General features: G+C 49.0%; 1 protein-coding gene across 3 annotated transcripts; it reads left to right on the forward strand.

Annotated features, from left to right (window-relative positions):
* The first annotated feature begins 3,292 nt into the window (after nt 1-3,292).
* On the forward strand, nt 3,293-18,876 carry LOC113148882 (AT-rich interactive domain-containing protein 1B-like). Of its 3 annotated transcripts, XM_026340615.1 has the most exons (19): nt 3,293-3,367; nt 3,774-3,857; nt 4,264-4,416; nt 4,513-4,861; nt 5,100-5,291; nt 6,108-6,235; nt 6,334-6,443; nt 9,699-9,839; nt 11,454-11,663; nt 11,866-12,085; nt 13,159-13,294; nt 13,397-13,572; nt 13,965-14,109; nt 14,376-14,492; nt 14,568-14,649; nt 14,736-15,507; nt 15,590-15,720; nt 15,879-16,476; nt 16,878-18,876. In XM_026340615.1, the coding sequence occupies exons 2-19, from the start codon at nt 3,842-3,844 to the stop codon at nt 17,918-17,920; spliced, it is 4,719 nt and encodes a 1,572-aa protein (XP_026196400.1). In that variant the 5' UTR covers nt 3,293-3,367; nt 3,774-3,841; the 3' UTR covers nt 17,921-18,876. The 3 variants fall into 3 exon arrangements, with proteins under 3 accessions (XP_026196400.1, XP_026196401.1, XP_026196402.1); XM_026340616.1 differs by lacking the exon at nt 9,699-9,839; XM_026340617.1 differs by lacking the exon at nt 5,100-5,291.
* Nucleotides 18,877-19,322: the final 446 nt, after the last annotated feature.

Raw genomic sequence — 19,322 nt, forward strand, 5'->3', positions numbered from 1 at the left:
TCATTTCCTCCTCCTCCCTTCTTCCCCTTGTTCGTATCCCGACGCTGCTCCTTCTCTTTCCTCCTCCTCCATCACCTCCTCCCGCGTTTCTTTTCATTTCCTCCTCCTCCATCACCTCCTCCCTCGTTTCTTTTCATTTCATTTCCCCTCCTCCATCCCCTCCTCCCTCGTTTCTTTTCATTTCCTCCTCCCCATCACCTCCTCCCTCGTTTCTTTTCATTTCCTCCTCCTCCTCCCTTCTTCCCTCGTTTCGTATCCCACGCTGCTCCCTCTTTCCTCCTCCTCCATCACCTCCTCCCTCGTTTCTTTTCATTTCCTCCTCCTCATCACCCCTCCTCCCTCGTTTCTTTTCATTTCCTCCTCCTCCTCCCTTCTTCCCCTTGTTTCGTATCCCTCCGCTGCTCCTTCTCTTTCCTCCTCCTCCATCACCTCCTCCCTCGTTTCTTTTCATTTCCTCCTCCTCCTCCCTTCTTCCCCTTGTTTCGTATCCCTAGGCTGCTCCTTCTCTTTTCCTCCTCCTCCATCACCTCCTCCCTCGTTTCTTTTCATTTCCTCCTCCTCCTCCTTCTTCCCCTTGTTTCGTATCCCGCTGCTCCTTCTCTTTCCTCCTCCTCTCACCTCCTCCTTCGTTTCTTTTCATTTTCTTCCCTCCTCCCTCCCTCCCTTCTTCTCCTTGTTTCGTCTCCCCCGCTGCTCCTTCTCTTTCCTCCTCCTCCATCACCTCCTCCTCCTCCTCCTCCCTTCTTCCCTTGTTTCGTATCCCTCCGCTGCTCTTTCTCTTTCCTCCTCCTCCTCCATCACCTCCTCCTCCCTTCTTCCCCTTGTTTCGTATCCCTACGCTGCTCCTTCTCTTTCCTCCTCCTCCATCTCCTCCTCCTTCGTTTCTTTTCATTTCCTCCTCCTCCTCCCTTCTTCCCCTTGTTTCGTATCCCTCCGCTGCTCCTTCTCTTTTCCTCCTCCTCCATCACCTCCTCCTCCTCCTCCCTTCTTCCCCTTGTTTCGTATCCCTCCGCTGCTCCTTCTCTTTCATCCTTCCTCCATTCACCTCCTACTCCTACCTCCCTCTTCCCATTGTTTAGTTTATCCCTCCACATGCCTTCCCTTCTCTTTCCTCTCCTCCATCACCTCCTCCTCCCTTCTTCCACTTGTTTCGTATCCTCCGCTGCTCCGTCTCTTTCACTCGTCCTCAATCTCTCCCTCCCTAGTTTCTTTTCATGTTATCATCTCCATCCTCAATTACTTTGCTCCTCCTCCCACCACTCCCTCCTTTTGTCCCTCTCTCCCTCTCATCATGTTCTTGTCCTCTATTGATCATTTCTCACTCTCTCCTCCTGTATCCACTCGCTCCATTCTTGTTTGTGCCTATTTGCTCCCAGTTATCCTCCTCTGTGCCTCTCCTCTATTTACTTTCCTTACCTCCTCTCCTTGTGTAGGTTTCTCACACGTCCTTCCTCTCTCATCTTCCTTTCCTACTTTCATTCTATGATTCCATCTTTTCGCCTCTTCCATCTTTGGACTCTGCTTTCTCTCCTTCTCTCCACGAACCATCTTGAATGCTGTGTTCTGCTCCTCCTCTGAAGGACTCTTCACACACTCGTCTGTACCAAACACAGTTATTAACCACTACATGTCATTAAAGTCAAAACACGGTGAGAACACTCGAGTGAAGGTTTCTTCAGAAAACAGAGGGAAACATTCGAATGGTTCCAGTCACGGCAGCTGGTTGTGTCAGTGCACAGGAGACGGTGAAGGACACCTCTGAGTCAGACGTCTCTCCTCCCAATTACGCTGATTACTCCTCCATGTTTAATTTGTTGTTGGATGGGGGGTGAGGTTTGGGTGAGGCTTCTGGGGGGGTGTCTGTCAGCAGGGTTGGTGATGGATGAGGACTCGAGATGAGGAGGATTCAGTTTCTGAGGAAGTGAAGTGAAATCTGTTCCTCTGTTCGCCCTGCGTTCTGAAAAACCTGAATGAGCGATGAGGCCAGAAACCAATTCATCACATTACAGACTGAGGCTTTAATGAAACACACTAATTATAACCATAAATCACACGAGCTGCAGGAGACCGTCAAGATGTGGGAAACTGTTTGAAACAGTCACTGTGGGTCGTTTCAGAGCTGAAAGTGTTCCCAGCTGCTCAGAGCTTCTCTTTCTGTATTTTTGTTTTTACTGTATTTCTCAGTTTCTTTCAGAACATTTGCATCGTGCAACAAGCCATAAACACAGCATTGGATTGAAATATTTACTCATTGAGCTGATATTTTATGCTAAATGTTATCAAACTCAAACTACCTCTGATTCTTTTGTTCAATAAAAAATAAAAACGGCTGCATCACACAGTGAATGTGCCACAGACTCCAAACAAGAAGCTAAAAGAGGCTAAAATGTTCTGCACAGGTTGTGTTTCCTATTACCACACCAGCTTAACATTTATATCAACAGCAGGAAACAAGCTGGTTCTCCTTCGCTGTTGAAGCAGGACACTGACGCGTATAGAATCAGCAGAATCGGAAAGAGTTTCCACTCGGTTCTGTTGGTTTTGGTCGGGCTGTTAACGTCCTCCAGCTGAGATGTTTCCACATCCTCGGCTCATTTAGGAGAACAGTCAACGATCCTCCTGTAAGACCGAGGCTGACGTCATTCACTGAGCAGCAGCTGTGCTGTTTCTAACTGACGAGTCAGACGTAAACAACGAACGGCACCAACTTAAACGAGAACAAGAATCGGACCGGGAAGGTTTTAAAATCTTAATAATTACACAGGTTATTTCAAAATATTCATCAGATACGTTTCACAGCACCATGATGGATCCATTTGTTCGTCTTTCTCTTGAATCCCTGTCCTCAGTTTAGATTGGCGTCTTGTCTTTGGCTCAGTGCCTCCACCTCCGTCAGTGTTGTTGCTCCATCATGTGTCGTGATCTCCTCATGTGTGTCCACCCTTTGCTTGTTCTGGTTCTGGTTCTTGTTTCTGACCCGACTTAGAAGACACATCTGCTGCAGAATGATTTTTTTAAGTCATTTTAATGAATTCTCCCTCACGTGAGCTCTGTGTTTGTAGGAGATTCCTGAGTTACAGTGTGGATACCAACACATAATTGCACCACTTATTGTGTCTCCTCTGTGTTTCAGGATTTATCCGGCTCCATTGACGATTTGCCCACCGGTACCGAGGCGGCGGTGAGTTCAGGGGCATCTGGCTCTGGCAGCGTTCAGGGCGACCAGGGGACTCCAGCACGTTCTCCTTTCTCCCCTCACGTCTCACCTCGACTCCCACCACCAGCCCGAACCGGGCCTTCACCTCCCCCTCGCCTTCCCCCGCTGGGTCCCGATCTGGACCTCTGTCCCCTGCCACCAGTGGACCAGGTAGGACAACGCTTGTCTCTCCAAACTCGTGTCCTGTTACTCTGACCCAGTCAGACGCTGATTTAGTTTGAGAGTTGAGGTTAAATTAGTAATTTCACATGATGTTTATTCTAGTTTCTAAATTACAGGCAGAGACTGATTCCAGTCTGGAAGTTACGCCGTTAAAGGAAAAGATCATTTGTAATTTTAGCTGTTCGGCCCATTCATAGAAAATCTCCCCATAAGCCGACAGAGCACCATCGTAGTCGTACCAGTGTTCACCTTTATTCACATATTGTTTCCTGCACATGGAATAAATAAATCTTTGCATTTCTCCTGAGATCATCATTGATCGACTGAAGGGTTAACTTTTCCTCTTGACATTCGTACGAAGGGATTCTTTAACACGTCTCTGTCTCTGTCTCAGGGCCTCAGCTGACCCCTCAGGTTTCTGGTCCTGGATCAGATGTTGGTCCTCATTCCTCCCAGTCTGCCATGACTCAGGACAGAGGTAACCCACATTATTACAGTGTTTATTAAATGTTTATTTCTGCTCTCATTGCCTTCTTATTGTGTTTGAAGTATTAAAAGCCAAACTGCACCAAAACCACTTTGTTTAGACCAAGTACTGACATTTTGGTATTTGCTGAACGTGATACGGGTTCTTAATAATCACGCAGTTGTTGTTGTTGTTGTTGTTTATTGTGATCAAATAAATATAAAATCTTATAAACAGGAAGCTGATTATAAATCAAAACCTTCTGTGTAAGTAAACCTCTCTCTGTGTATCAGTACTCGTTGTCAGGCTGCAGGATCTGAACTACCTGAGGCCTGTTCCCAGTTCTGGATCTGGAGATTTGGGTTTTTCTTGACTGCTCCTTTTAATTTCTCGTCCATGTTCCTTCTTTGTCTTCCAGGCTTCCCTCCCTCCATGCAGCGTAGCACCCCGGGGTCTCAGTTTGTTCCCCAGCAGTCAGCACCACCTATGTCCCTACACTCAGCACCTGGGGGGCCCATGCATCACGGCTCCTACCAGCAGGGAGGCTCATATGGACAGTACGGCCCCCAAGGTACAACTTAATTTGACCTTAAGGAAAAACACTTACAAAACTTATAAAACTGACAAAAGTAAAACTTTAACAGTTTGTCCTCTTTGTTTTCTCTAGGTAACTACCCTCGGCCCCCTCACTATGGTGGGGCCCCCAGTGCCAACTACAGTGGCCCTGGTCCAGGCCCCGGCTTAACCAACAGTCTAGGGTTGAACGCCAGCAGCCCCATGCACGGTCAGGGCCCCTCCACCCCCGCAGGCCGAGGCCCCGGGCCTGTTGCCGGCGGACGACCTTACCCTGCCGGTGGCAGCACCATTGCACCCACCTCACCCGGTATGCCACAGCCCGCTGGACAAGGCATGGGGCCTCCTGGGCCCAACGCCAGCCGCAAGCCACTCGAGGTCGGCCCCAATGCCGGGCCGAGTGCCACCTCCTCATCAAGCATCGCCCCCACTGCTCAGGGCAGGTGAGTTGTTCAGAGCCAGGTCAAAGAGCCCAGACAGTTCTGGAAAAACTCGGTCCAGGACAGTTTAGACTCTTAAAGCCGCGTCCTGGAGTTGGGTTTGTTCAGTTCTCGTGTTTTGTCCCCGTGTTTTGTTACGTCCTCATGAGTGTTCAGCAGAGAAACCTTCTCACTAGTCAGAGACTCAGGTTCGTGTTGACGCTGCTGTCCTCAACCTCCACCCATTCCTCCACCCTTCTAGGCCTCCCTTCACTCGTTCGCCCGTCTACCACAACCAGTCCTGGCCCGGGGGGCGACATGGCCTCTCTCCTACCCTTAGCCCCTCCCACCCTCCTCACCACCACCAACAACAACCCCATCCTCCTCCTCTTCTTCATCCTCCTCACCACTCCCAGCAGGGCTCCAATGTTCAGACCCCCTCTGAGCATTATGGGTAGGTTTTGGTACCAGAGCCTGACAGATACAGAACCACACCGTGGTCATGTTTCAGTTCAACCTCGTTGGATTAGAGCCTGGTATTTATCACTGACTGGATTAAATAACTCGGTTCTGTGACAGTGCAGCAGTGCATTTTTAATACAGCGTAAAAAATTAACCAAGGTCAGTAAAATCTGATAAACTGGTAAAGTCGTGTGTCGAGTATGTGTCAGGCTCTGCTGCACACAGAGATTATGGGATGCTTTACTAACCAGACCAGGTCCTGTCCTTTGACGGGTCCGGCATGGCTTCAAGAGGCTGCTGATGCATCTTCACCAAGGAGTAAAACTTTTCTTATCCACAGCTGCTCAAGCTTCATTTATGCTCAGTCAGTTCGAACTCTAAACATATGTTCTTTAAAAAAAATAGAAACCTGCTCATTGAGTACCAACAGAACCATGTTCATACGTCAAAATTCTGTTGAAGGACGTTTGACTGACCATAAATTGAACTTTGCTAAACAAACTGAGGTAAAATGTTCTGCAGCTAAAATCTTAAAAAGTGAACACAGTGGTAAGAAGGACCCAAGGCAGCCGGCGGACTCAACCCGCCGCTGAGCTCTGACCAGAACAACTCATCTAAACTCTCTTTCTTCTCCTCTGGCATCTTTCAGCTCTGTCTTTGTCTCCATTAACTGCATGGGGAGACTGAACGAACGCTTTAATCTTCATCTTCTTCCTCAGCAAAACCTTCTGCATGTCAGCTGCCAACTCGCCTCTCTGATGTCATCACGTGATAATAAATAAGCCCCTTGTTCTTCTGTGGTGTCCAGGCAGGGCAGCTATCTGGGCATGGCACCTATGGGAGGAATGGGCCCTGGAGGTCCTTTTAGCCAGCAACCAGGCAGCAACTCTGGGAGGATGACGCCACAGGGACCCCCCTACAGCACCCCACCCTCAGGTAGGCCTCTAAACACCAGGACATGTCCAAAATCATTGTGATGGAGGTCAGTGTTGGGAGCATTTTTGTGCATTGGTTGTGTTGTTGTCATGTTTTAGGCCCTGTGATGATGCCAGCAGAAGGGATGGGCGGTCATCCGGATGCCAAGCAAAGGGTTGAGCTGAGCAAAGAAAGTGTCGGCTCTGCCCCCGAACAAGCCAAAGCTAAGGTGAGTCCAGTGTCACGGAGTCACAGCGGCTGTTTGCTCCTAAGCTTGCTCTTCTCCATTTGTTTCTCTCCCAGCATGCTCTGAGAGATGCATGTGTGCTGAGCTTACTGCAAGAATGCATCTTAACGTGTTGGTGAAGAACATCAGTACTGAGATATTTTTCATTTCTAATCCTAAATACAAGAATTATTATTATTATTATTATTATTATTATTATTATTATTATTATTATTATTATTATTATTATTATTGCTTTTGTGAGTGGCATTATAGCATGTGGGCCGGATGGCATTCGTGCCCTTATTTCATGAGTAGGGTTTTGTTTTTCCTCCTGTTGGAGCCATGACATTATCAGTGTGACCGATGACTATAGTAGGAAAAAGTCTGTTGGGATTTTTCTTAAATACTCTGAAAGCCTGTGGTTTTCCATTGCACTACTCTTTACCTGTGCAGCTGATTTATGAATTATTTCTTAGTCACAGCAGGAATAAAGATGACTGTCCCTACCTTGATCCTGAATTAGATTAGAATGCCACTGGGGAAAACATTAAGGATGCCTCTTATGACCCACACACCAGCAGATTTATTTAATTACCTTTACAGAACCTGTTTAACACCTCACAGGCTGCACCTTTGGGGCAAACATAATTATCCCAAGTGGGCCTTGTACCCCATGAGGGCTCCTGACACTGCATGTGGGACAACCCACCAGTGTCTGTGCCTCCTGTAGAATTGTGCACACAGCCATACCTGTTTTTAATGTTTCGTCAACATTAGCTTGTTGGTGATCTTCAGCGTCATAAACTACACCTTCTTATTCTGCTTTTGAGTTCGATCTGCTTTTATCAGAGGCCAATGAAGGACGGAACAGACTCCAGCTTCAGTTATTTTGATCAAATGATTCATACAAACTGAGGTGAAAACGGATTTTAGGTGAATTTAAATCATAAGAACTGGAAGTTCTGTCTCCACTGCTCGTTGTAGTAGCTTTTTTTAGCCTGTGGTCTGTTGGTTAGGAACTCCCTGTCTGTCCTCCAGGTCGGTTGTGTTGTGTCATGTGTTTGTGAAGTGCTTGTTAAATTTCCTCGTATAATTCTCCACATTCCTCACTGCACTGAGCTGCAGCTCCTACACTGCTGTTTGCTGCTTCGTCCTGTGGACTAGCTTCTGCCTCGGTGCGTTGCTCCTGTATTTGTACCTAGTTTTGACGCACTGAACTCGGTAGGCAGTAGGACCCTGGCAGAAAAATCCTGAACATCATAAAGAATGAGAAAACGCACCTCTGCTTATAGAAGTAAACTGTATTTCAGACTGACAGGGGAACTTCTCAGTGCAGGAAAAGAGGTTTTACAGAGACAATGATTCCCTTGTGCTATTTTTTAGCATCTTTCTAGTTGGCGTTCTTCATTGTAGTCGACAGGATTGATCAGTTTGTTTCCAGCAGCACGATGTTCATTACACCTGTCATTATTTCGTCCGGGTTTGAGCTGATTTGGAAGTGTTACAGAGAACCCAAAATAAACAGTTTCTGCCGACATCAGCCAGAGTTCCTCCAACGCAGCTCCTGTTTAGATTTTTTTTCCGCTGCTCGTTTCTTCTTGTTTAGTTCACTCTCGGCTCGGCAGCTGGAGAGTTCTGTCAGCTCTGACTTCTCCTCCCTGCTCTCTTTTCTCTTGCCTCTGCTCATTATCCAGTAGTGAAGAGTCGGCCTTGATCACAGCCGGCACTGATCTGTGTCTGGCAGTCGGGGGTTACGTGAGAAGACTCTGCTTTGTCTTGAGTTCACTTGATGAGAACGGGCTGCTTTGTTTCAGCAGTTTGCCGAGTTTCAACAGCACAGCTTTGTGTTTCTCCACAGTGCAGAGGCTGCGCTGCTGCTAATTCCTGCTCATTTTGTGCAGAAGCAGTTTGACGCTCTGCAGGTTAGGTGTCGTGTCTCCTCGTGTCGGCTGTCAGAGAAACTTCAAAATAGATGTGAGACAACAGGAAAATGTGGAAACTTTAAAGTGTGGAAGCTCAGGCTGTGTTAAAATTCACAACAGTTTTACTGTTTTTCCAGAGAAGTCGATTTGGAGAACAGAATAACAGTAAGAGACACAAAAGACGAGGCAGAGATAGTGCTGACTGTATTTATGGTTTAGATTCTATGAGAGGGTAAAATCTGAAAACTAATTGTTATTCAGTGGAACTGAATTTGGTCAGAAAAACAAATTAAGGAACAAACCCGGCAGACTTTCGGTTCTTCTTCACAGATTATTTTACAACTTAAAAGTGACAGATTCACATATTCACCATAGAACCTTAAATGCTGCCTGTGCTCTTACGTTCATGACTTAGGGCCTTGATGGGTTAATTTACACTACAAAACATGAGGGTAGCTCTTGACAACAGCAACAAGACAAACCCGTGACAAAATTTGTGTAACCTCTTCACAACAGAAGTGTCAGTGATGCTGAAACAATCGATTTTCTGTTATCATATAAAAGATGTTTTTGTGCAGAGTCCAGGGTTCAGACCCTAATGTACTGCACTGCGATGAATGAATATCCGTCACCGATGCCACAGTGGACATGTGTGACATTGATCTCGACCCTCTGCTTGTTTCCGTTGTTGCTTCGTGCTGCAGCGCCCCCTAGCTGCTGTTGCTGTGTTTGTGACTTGGACTCTGCATGTTCTCGTGGACATCAGTGCATCAGGTTGGTCGTGTTAAAATGTTTATGCACCAGTCTGCTGCGTGTCGGACTTCAGTCAGAACGTCCCCACATCACCGCTGTGTGGTGTGTTGTTAAAGATGATGCTGATGATGAGGTTCACCATCCACGAGTTGAGTGCTTGAACGCGTTTTATGAATTTAGTGGGTCAACCAACGTAGCTAGCAGGTCTCAGTTCTTGAAAGACTAAATGAGTCCCTTATCCCTCTTTTATATTTAATCTCACAATAAGTGTGTGTGTATCATTCATACCGTCCAGTCCTGGCCATGGACAGCTGCAGGCTACCCAGCCCATCAGACATCGTGGTTCTGCTTGCTGGTGATGGTTTTTGAGCCACATTAACCTGGCTGTGAAACGCTAACTGCTAACTCTGCTGTGTGAAGCCGGCTTCACTCCTGAGCTGCTGCTTGTTCACTCTGGGAATGTTGTGCTGTGTTTGAAGAACGTTTCTCTCTGGACACGAACTTCTCTCCTCACCTTGTGGATCTGTTGTGTGTGTCCGTGTGTGTGTGTGTGTGTGTGTGTGTGTGTTTTGTATCACAGGATAGCTACAGCTCTCAGTGTGTGTCCCAGCCCCCCACTCCCTCCCCAATGTCCCCCAGCTCAGCTAGTCTGTCCTCCTGTCACGGGGAGGACAGTGATAGCATTAGCAGCCCTGCCTGGCTCAAGACATCAACCAGCCCCGTAAGTGGCCAAAGCACAGCAACACTTTTCTTTTTGTGTATTTATTTTTCAGAGTTCTATGGTGAGTAAATGTTCCAGGTGATCTTTTCCTAAGTTCTCGCTGTAGAGTTTTGTTCCTCGTCATCACAGAGCCCTGCTTTCTGCTGCCGATGTGTGAAAACCTCATATCTCCACATTTCATGCTCCTTTTTGAGTATTTATTGATCCTGATGCCAGTGAATCCTATCAAATCCCAATAGGTCATGTTGGGTTTAAGCAGCTGTCCATTCACAAAATGTGAACTTTTTGGAGATGCAAGGTTTTCATTGTACAAAGCAGCACAGTAATTGTGTCTTATTATTTTTTATGTTGTCCAGAAGCTTATTTAATGTAAATGTTTTGCTTCATAAAATGATTTTCTACATTTTCACTGTGAAACTTTCTCATTTTAAAAAGAGCAGGTTCAGTTTCTTTCTTTCACATACTAGACAGACAGCTGGGAGCGTGGGCTGTTAGAGAGGAAACTCAATTTTCTTTTATTTGGTCCATGAGGAAAAAATTGTCATAGAATTTAAAAATGGCCTGGAAGGCTTTTTCCAGGAGCTCATTGGATAAGATAAGATTAAATGAGTTGTTAGCAGTCAGAGAGCAGGTTGTTTTATTCCCTAACAAACAAGATTTTATTTCCTGTCACTCACTCAGCTGAGTTAGCTTCAGCTTAGTGTTCAGTTTTGAATCCTTGTTTTGACCGAGAGGCGATGCACCAAGGCTGTTCACCAGCAATGTGAGTCGCCTTGTTGGTGAAGAACCAAAGGAAACTGAAGAAGGCTTAGTCTAAACGTTTGTGCTCCCTGTCCGTGTGCTGACACATCGGCTGAGATCAAATAAATGCAAGATAATTCCTGTGGATTTATGTTTATCACGGCACAGTTCAGATCAAATCATTTAGAATGATCAGATCCTGCTGCGAACAAAGATGTTGTGAGAATGACTGCGGTTAATTTTATACAACAGAATGATCAGTCAGGCGTAAAGTCCACAAATGTGTTGGAACCCTGTTGAAATGAGAAAGTCTCTCAGACACCTGTCTGTTGGTTTCTGTATTTATTCAGCCAGGATGAAAACTGTGCTTGTGGTTTTGGTGCTGAGTGTGTCGCGGTGCTGCCCAACGTCCTCACTCACTTCTACACAGACAAGAACCTTGAAACTTCAATGTTGTCTTCAAGCTTTACTTTTCTCTGCATGTGTGGACGGCAGAGGTTAAAGAAAGTTCTCAGGCTATATTTATATTTCAGAAACTGAAGAAAACATCATCAATCTGTTGGTTTATAGTTGTGTCTGTGTTTGCATGAACATTAAATCAACACATAAACATAAAATATACATATGAGGGTGGAGGTCGGGGAGCACCGTTGTTTCATGTAACTGTTGTATGAAGCTGCACAGTATTGGTTAAAAACTGATTTACCTGGAGGCTGGTGTAGATCACTGTGAAAACTGTGCAGCTGGTAAACTGGTTACCAGTCCATACTGGCTGACTGGTATCTTGGCAGTATCTTGTGCAGTCTGTTGCATTGTTCTGCTCTAATCTATAAACCTGACACCAATCATCTTGTCCACGCTTGTTCTCTCCAGAAGCCGAGCGTGGCCACGATGACCAACGAGAAGATCACCCGACTCTACGACATGGGGTCTGAGCCCGAGAGGAGGCTGTGGGTGGACCGCTACCTGTCCTTCATGGAGGAGAGGGGGACTCCCGTGCCAAACCTGCCTGCAGTTGGGAAGAAGCCACTGGACCTGTGCAGACTCTACCTGGCTGTCAGAGAGATTGGAGGACTGGCCATGGTGAGAAACACACCCCTCTGATACCTATGTGTTGAACAAATAGGTATTAGAGATGTATTCAGATATTAGTTTTATTCTGATTAACAGATTTTCACTTTACAATCATATACAACAGAAAAATCTCACATTGGATGCTTCATAAACACACAGAACATTTTAACTAATGTTCACTAATAACTAATTAAACCTGTTGTCCTCTCAGGTGAATAAGAACAAGAAGTGGAGGGAGTTGTCATCTCTGTTGAACGTGGGGACGTCCAGCAGCTCGGCCAGCTCTCTCAAGAAGCAGTACATTCAGTACCTGTTTGCATACGAGTGTAAGGTGGAGCGAGGAGAGGAACCTCCACCTGAGGCCCTGGGGCTCCCAGGAGATGCAAAGAAAGCCCCGTCGCTGCAGGCCAAAATTCAGCCCCCCTCCCCAGGTGAGCAGTTGTTGTCTTTTAGCCATTTGTCACTGCAGGACTGTGGTGCGTGTTAAGGTGGAACCCACCCAACGCGTAAAGTTGGTTTACACCATCAAACTGCTCGATGTTCGTCACTGCTGCAGTGAGTACAAACCAGCGGATCGTGTCAGAGTTGGAACTAAAAGGTGTTCTAGACAATAAAGGACATAGTCTGAACGACCACGGCGATGCTCCTGCGTGGAACCAACGCAGTTGTTTTGGTTTGTGTCACATCAAGAGCACGTCAGGCTGTGGTGTTCGTTAGCAACAGTGACATCTCTCCCTCTGTGGACCAGCTGACACATCAATGAGCTCTGGGTCTTTCTAAATATTCTATATCTGTGTCTGAATCCAGCTGCGAAGCACATTTACCTCCACGTGGAGCTGGTGGTGCTACAGACCGACTCTGTGAATGCAGCCAGGCTGTCGTCTTTGGGAATCCCTCACACACAAACACAGCATTCTGATTATGTAACAGAGGAGCAGCGTGAGTTGTCAGGCGGGGGAGGAGGGTGTGAATGTAAACACCAGTGACCTCAATCTGACCTAATTTCCCACGATACTTCTCTGTCTCACTGGCTCAGCACATACAGTCAGTGTCTAGTGAATGTGTTCACACAGCACTGCCCTGCAGAGCCAGGAGCACATTTCCATGTGCGACAAGTTCCTTATTTTACAAAGCAGCAACACGTCTGAGTCCAGGAGAAAAGTTAGGAAAGTTTTTATTTCACATATTTGGTTTGAACTCCACAGACCAGAATCTGGCCTTTGATATCCTACTTCACCAAATGCTAAATATATTCATGTAAAATTTGAAAAATACACACAAAAACTGCACTGTGACTACAGTAGTTAGGGCTAATTCAAAAATGATGTTGGTACTTAAATGTCTTATGTCATAGAATTGATGTTGATCGGTTCAGCAGCAGTTCTCTCAGGCAGAATCGACTTGTTGTGATATTTCTTTGTCTCACTATCTGCGGCGTGAAGTTGCACAGGAGCACATAACCCTCGTCCTCAGCAGCTTTTCTGTCTGCTCTGTTTTTCTGCAGCCAACTCGGGCTCCCTGCAGGGCCCTAACACCCCTCAGTCCAGCAGCAGCTCCCTCACTGAGACCCCTGTAGACCTGAAGCCCCCAACACCCGCCTCCACCCCTCAGAGCCAGATGGGCCAACAGGCAGGAAACAGGTAGGAAACGGGATTCAAATGCTCACCTGGAAGAGCTAATCTCAATTACCTGCTTAAACCTGATGGTACAGAATTTACCCCACTGTGTTTGGTTCCTCTTAGGAGTCTGGGAGGAGTGAGCATCCAGGATCCGTTCTCTGAAGGCAGCGATCCAGCTTTCCACAACAAGCGCGGCCCAGGGCCTGGTGGTGCTCCCTACCAGCAGAGTGGAGGCCCAGCAGATCCATCTATTAGGATACCATACGATGCCAACAAAGACTTGTATGGAGCGAGGAAAGGTGTGTGCTCAGAGAGAGAGGATTAAATGTTCATGTTGATTTATGATGACAATAGTGTCGTGTCATGTTGAACACATAAGAAGTCTGTGACTCGATATTTGGGAGAAAATTCTTGTCGCACTTTGAGCTTCACACTCTGGGTAAAACTTAAATAACGATTTTTATCAGTCATTATGAAGATGGAACAAACTATCCTTTAACCACAGTAATGACAGTGCTGCTCCCTGGTGGTCTGAACCGGAACTGTCCTGTTTTTAGTCACTAAGATTTAATTCTGTAAATCTTCGGGGGAAACGGCTGCTCTCAGCTCAACGGAGACAAAAAAATAAAAGAATAAAGTTTATTTTAGGTTTTCATGAGCAAATTTAGACACCTGTTCTGTTCCTCTTCAGGTCCTGGGTCAGGAGAGTCCTTTGGTCCTGGTCAGATGCCCAGTGGTGCCATGCAGGACATGTACCCCCATGGGCCGCCCACTGGGCCCCTGACAGGGATGGGCCCCAGACCCCAGTATCCCTACGGCCCCAGCTTTGAGCGAAGGTACGACTGTGGTCACACAGCTCAGTCTGCAGCATTTAACCGAGATAAATGTTGTAGTGCAGCAAATCCACTTATGAAACCTTCATACAACAGATTTGTGTGGTTCCCCTTCTAACCAATCACAGAATTTGATTTCATTTGATAATGACAAAACCCTGAAGGGCTGTGGAGGTTGGAGCAGAGGTAGAAGAGCACAGTGGGGCAGGGAGAGGGAGGGCAGAATTAGTTTTAATGAGACATTCACGTAAAAATGTTTTGTCCTGCAGGCCAGGCCATGTCATGGGTCCAGAGGGGGGCATGGCGCCCCCTGGAGGTCAGAACAACATGAGTGCATCTGGAAGCGAGGCCGGCATGTACCCCGCCAACAGATACCCCCACCAGAGGTGAGAGGAGGCCCGAGAGGAAATGCACGTGTTCAAAGTGTTTTTCAGCTAAATAACCGCTGCCTCTGTCTTCAGGCTCGGACACGACGGGTACGCGCAGCAGTTTCCTCACGGCGTGGCCTACACTTCCCATCAGCCCCTGTTCCCTCAGCAGCAGGTGAGACGTTACACTGCAGAATCGTTTCCTGTCCAACAGTCCGATCAGGTCCTGACCAACTAGTCCTGGTGTCTGTGTGTCTGCAGGGCTACAAGCGTCCCATGGAGGGGTTGTACCCCCCCTCGAAGCGTCATGAGGGGGAGGGGTTCGGCGTGCAGCAATACAGCTCTCAGCAGCCTGACATGTTCGGCCCCTATGGAGCCGGAGGAGGAGGAGGAGGGGGGGGCTACATGGTACCCGAACGACAGCCAGTCCAGGGCCAGTATCCGTATCCCTACGGCCGAGACCGCCAGGGGGGGCCGCCGCAGCACAGCATGATGGGTTCAGGACCAGCGTCAGTGTCTGGGGGTCCTGGGGAGGGGCCACAGGGTAACATGTGGCACCCCAGGGCAGAGATAGGCTACACCTACAGCCGGCAGGGCCAGGGGCCCCCCTTTGCGGGCATGAACCGAGGAGACGACCAGGAGGGCAGGGCCCCTCAGGACAGCCAGTGGCCCCCCAATCATCCAAGCCAACGTCAGCCAACCTTTCCCCCTCACTCCTCTTCATCCTCCTCCTCCTCCATGCCCCCCCTCCCCTCCAGGCAACCCCTCTCCTCCTTTCAGGCCACGCCCACTGTCCCTAACCATGTGACCCGCTCTCACAGCCCCTCCTCCTTCCCCCGGCCCCTGGGGGGTTCCCTCTCCCCCAGCAACGCCCCCTACCTGCCCTCTGTGAAGAAGCATGGTGTCCCCCCCGGCCCCCCAGCCGCTCACGGCCTCCCCCTCATCCACAGAGAGGTCAGCTTCCCACTCAGCTCCGTGGAGGCCACCCTCCCCAAACTGAAGCCTCGACGGCGCCTCACCGCCAAAGACACAGGTCAGACCCCCCCCTCACAAACTCTCATCTGTGTGCAGGTGTGATTCCCGCTTCTATGTAACTCTGTGATTTGTCCAATCAGGAACCCCGGAGGCGTGGCGAGTGATGATGTCGCTGAAGTCCGGCCTATTAGCAGAGAGCACCTGGGCTCTGGACACCATCAACATCCTGCTGTACGACGACGGCACCGTGGGCTCGTTCAGCCTCACTCAGGTCAGAACGTAGCTTCACCGGATCAGAACGGGCTGTAGTCCAGTAAAGTAACTCCAGTCAGAATCTGATCCGTCTTTACTGAACCTGTTGCTGCAGAGAAACATTTATCTAGTTCCAGACTCTCACTCTCTGTCTTCCGACCTCCTCCTGTCCTGCAGCTCCCCGGTTTCCTCGAGCTCATTGTGGAGTATTACCGCCGCTGCCTCATTCAGATCTTTGGCATCCTGGAGGAGTACGAGGTGGGAGCTGGAACCCAGAAGACCCGGCCTGACGCTCCTGAGGAGGAGGACGAGGTGACAAAGGAGTTTGACGGGCGATCAGTGGAGGAGATGGAGGAGACTTCACCACTCACAGCTGCACCCAACATCAGCAGAAAGGAGGAGATGATAGACGGCAAAGCTGGTGTCAAAGAGGAGGCGGAGGTGAAGGAGGAGCAGGCAGAGCCCCGTCCCCAGCAGGCCAGCAAGTACGACAAGCTGCCAGTCAAGGTGGAGGAGAGGGGGGAGAAGTGGGAGGAGGTGGAGGAGCGCTGGGCCGAGCTGAGCCGACCCAACGGCTTCATCAGTGGCCTCCTGCACTGGAAGGCTGGAGGAGGAGACTCTACCACTCATATCCAGACGCACTTTGAACCCCCCACAGGAGTCTTCAGCCCCCCCAACCCAGCGGAGAGGGAGGGAGGAGGCGGCGTCAGGAGGAGGGAGGAGGCGGAGAAGAACCAGCCAGGTGGGGAGGAAACGCCCCCAGAAACACAACAAGGTAAAAACACAGGGGGGGAGGTAAAGGTCTGGGATCAGGGCTATATCCAAACCGCCTACAGGAAGAGTCCAGCATCAGTGTCCTGGGTGGTTCTGAGTCTTCCAGCTGGTTCTGTTGGAAGGTTAAAAGGCCAAAAGCCTCCAGGACCACGGGTCTCAACAGGACCACGGGTCTCAACAGGACCACGGGTCTCAACAGGTCCACGGGTCTCAACAGGTCCACGGGTCTCAACAGATCCACGGGTCTCAACAGGTCCACGGACACGTTCCACACATGTTCAGTAGAAAACGGCTTCGTTTGTTTCTCAGCTTCTAATAATTTTTATCTCCTTCACTTTAGATCTTTGTTGTCGTTTTCTGTTGATGAAGATTTACCTCATTCAGTTCTTTGTGTTCTTCCAGGCTCCTCGTCAGAAGTGAAAGGTCAGAGGTCACCCGTTCAGAGTCCCATCAGCCAGCTGGAGGATGAGCCCCGCTGCTGGGATGAGGCTCCGCTGTCCGTGGCCGAGTCCTGGCAGGACGCTCTGGCTAAACGATGTGTCTGCATCTCCAACATCGTGCGCGGCCTCTCCTTCGTCCCCGGCAATGACGCCGACATGTCTCGGCACCCGGGCCTGGTGCTGATCCTGGGCCGCCTGGTGCTGCTGCACCACCACCACCCCTGCAGGAAGCGGGCGCCGCCCACCTACCAGCGGGAGGAGGAGCAGGGTCTGGCCTGCAGCCGGGACGAGTGGTGGTGGGACTGCCTGGCGGCACTCAGGGAGAACACGCTGGTGACGCTGGCCAACATCTCAGGCCAACTGGACCTGTCGCTGTATCCCGAGAGCATCTGCCTGCCCATCCTGGACGGGCTGCTGCACTGGGTGGTGTGTCCGTCCGCCGAAGCCCAGGACCCCTTCTCCTCGGCGGGCGGCTTCTCCTCGCTCACCCCTCAGAGACTGGTGCTGGAGTGTCTGTGCAAGCTGAGCATCCAGGACTGCAACGTGGACCTGCTGCTCGCCACGCCGCCCTTCAGCCGCCAGCAGAAGCTCTTCTCCACCCTGGTGCGCCTCGTCGGCGAGAGAAAGAGCCAGGTGTGTCGGGAAATGGCGGTGGCTGTCCTGTCCAACCTGGCGCAAGGCGACCCCACGGCGGCGAGGGCCATTGCTCTGCAGAAGGGCAGCGTGGGAACTCTGATCGGCTTCCTGGAGGACAGCGTCGCCATGGCTCAGTACCAGCAGAGTCCGCACAGCCTGCTGCACGCCGCCGCACCGCCGGAGCCGCCCAGCGTCAACATGATGTGTCGCGCTGCCAAGGCGCTGCTGGCCATGGCGAGGATGGAGGAGAACCGGGCGGAGTTTGTTCTGTACGAGAGCCGGCTGCTGGACATCTCGCTGTCAGCCGCCCTCAGCTCCTCGGTGGCGGCCATCATGTGTGAAGTACTGTTTAAAATTGGCCGCTCGTGACACGGACGCCGCCACGGAGCGCGCTCAGTGGTGCCGGAAGCAGCTCCGCCCATGTGATGAACTGGCTCCTATTATATTTTTATTTAAAGAACAGAACGCAATCGTTTTTACATACAAATGAATATATATAGAATATATAAAGCTTCTCGGCTCCATCTGCAAATGTTTATTTGGGATTTTTAAGTAATTTTAATACAAAAATATTTAATACTTGTATTTTTAATTTTTTATTCTTTCGTCAGTTTGTTGTTTTGTTTTGTTTCAACCAAAGTGAGACGGTGGAGAACGCTCGGGTTCTGGCTCCTTGTGCTCGTTTCTTTCTGTTTGTGGCGCTGTTTTTTTGGTTGGGTTGGACGGTGGGTCGGATTTATTTAAATGTTGTAGATAGGCCTCTTTTCCTCATGTGGTTTGACAGGAAACACTGATGTGCAGTCTGTACTTTGTTCTGGTGCAATAGGTTTGTTTGAACATTATTTGAAATGTGAATTTTTGACCATCTGCAGTTCGACCATCAGTATTTTGCCAAAACCACAGCAGTATCACGCAAAAGAGGTTCGGGAACACGGGGTGGGGGGCTGCATTGCTTTGTGTTTTTTAAGAACTTTTTATGTGTCCTCCACCAATCAAATCTAAATTTCCCTCCACCGTCATCCTCCTTCTGTAAATAGACGATGTACATTTGAGCTCCAACAGGTGGCGCCATGACTTGGTAACGAACAGTCGACGTTTTTAATCCGCTCACCTGAAGATTTAGTTTCTCCCTCTGCACCAGGTGAAGACAGTTTTTTGTGTAATAAAACTCCTCAGTTTCAGGATGGGTTACGGGGTCTGGACTGTGGGGTGTTTGATTTGAGACTGTATGTGCAGGAGGTCGGGAACTGTGCTCATCATGTTGCTAACTGACTTCAGAAACAGTTATAAAATGTAATGAGAGAAAAAGAAAATCTCTACATCCAGAACGTCTCCTGTTTGATTTGACACTTCTTCCCCTTGAGATCTTTATATGTTCCACAACATGTTGAAGAATAAATATCCAAGAACTCTGGTTGAGCACTGAACACAGCGCTGTGCTGGTTTATGAGAGCGAGCCGGACTGGTTGGTGGACTGGTTGGTGGACTGGTTGCTTAAGGTTTTGATTTAGGTCATTAATGCAGAATCGAATGAGTAGCACAAAACTTCCCAACCCTGACTAAGACTCTGCTTTGACTTTGGACTTGAGTTGGACCAGGACCTTTCTGTCTTGGAACCTGTTGGTTCTGCCTTGAGCCTTAACCTGGATCTTAGCTCTTCACTTGAAGTTCACTGGTGTCCACTTGGACTGGACTTGATTCCGGACTTGTTGGCCCTCACGTGGCCTCTTGACTCCGGACTCGACATGTCTCCTGCACAGGACCAGGAACT

Source organism: Anabas testudineus, chromosome 24 (genome assembly GCF_900324465.2).
Source record: "Anabas testudineus chromosome 24, fAnaTes1.2, whole genome shotgun sequence".
NCBI classification, from domain to species: domain Eukaryota; kingdom Metazoa; phylum Chordata; class Actinopteri; order Anabantiformes; family Anabantidae; genus Anabas; species Anabas testudineus.

What these genes read in the sequence shown, in the direction of transcription:
- LOC113148882 (XM_026340615.1), top strand. An exon ending in CCGAACAAGCCAAAGCTAAG is followed by an intron (nt 6,444 to 9,698) that starts GTGAGTCCAGTG and finishes TTTGTATCACAG; the next exon opens with GATAGCTACAGCTCTCAGTG. An exon ending in AGATTGGAGGACTGGCCATG is followed by an intron (nt 11,664 to 11,865) that starts GTGAGAAACACA and finishes TTGTCCTCTCAG; the next exon opens with GTGAATAAGAACAAGAAGTG.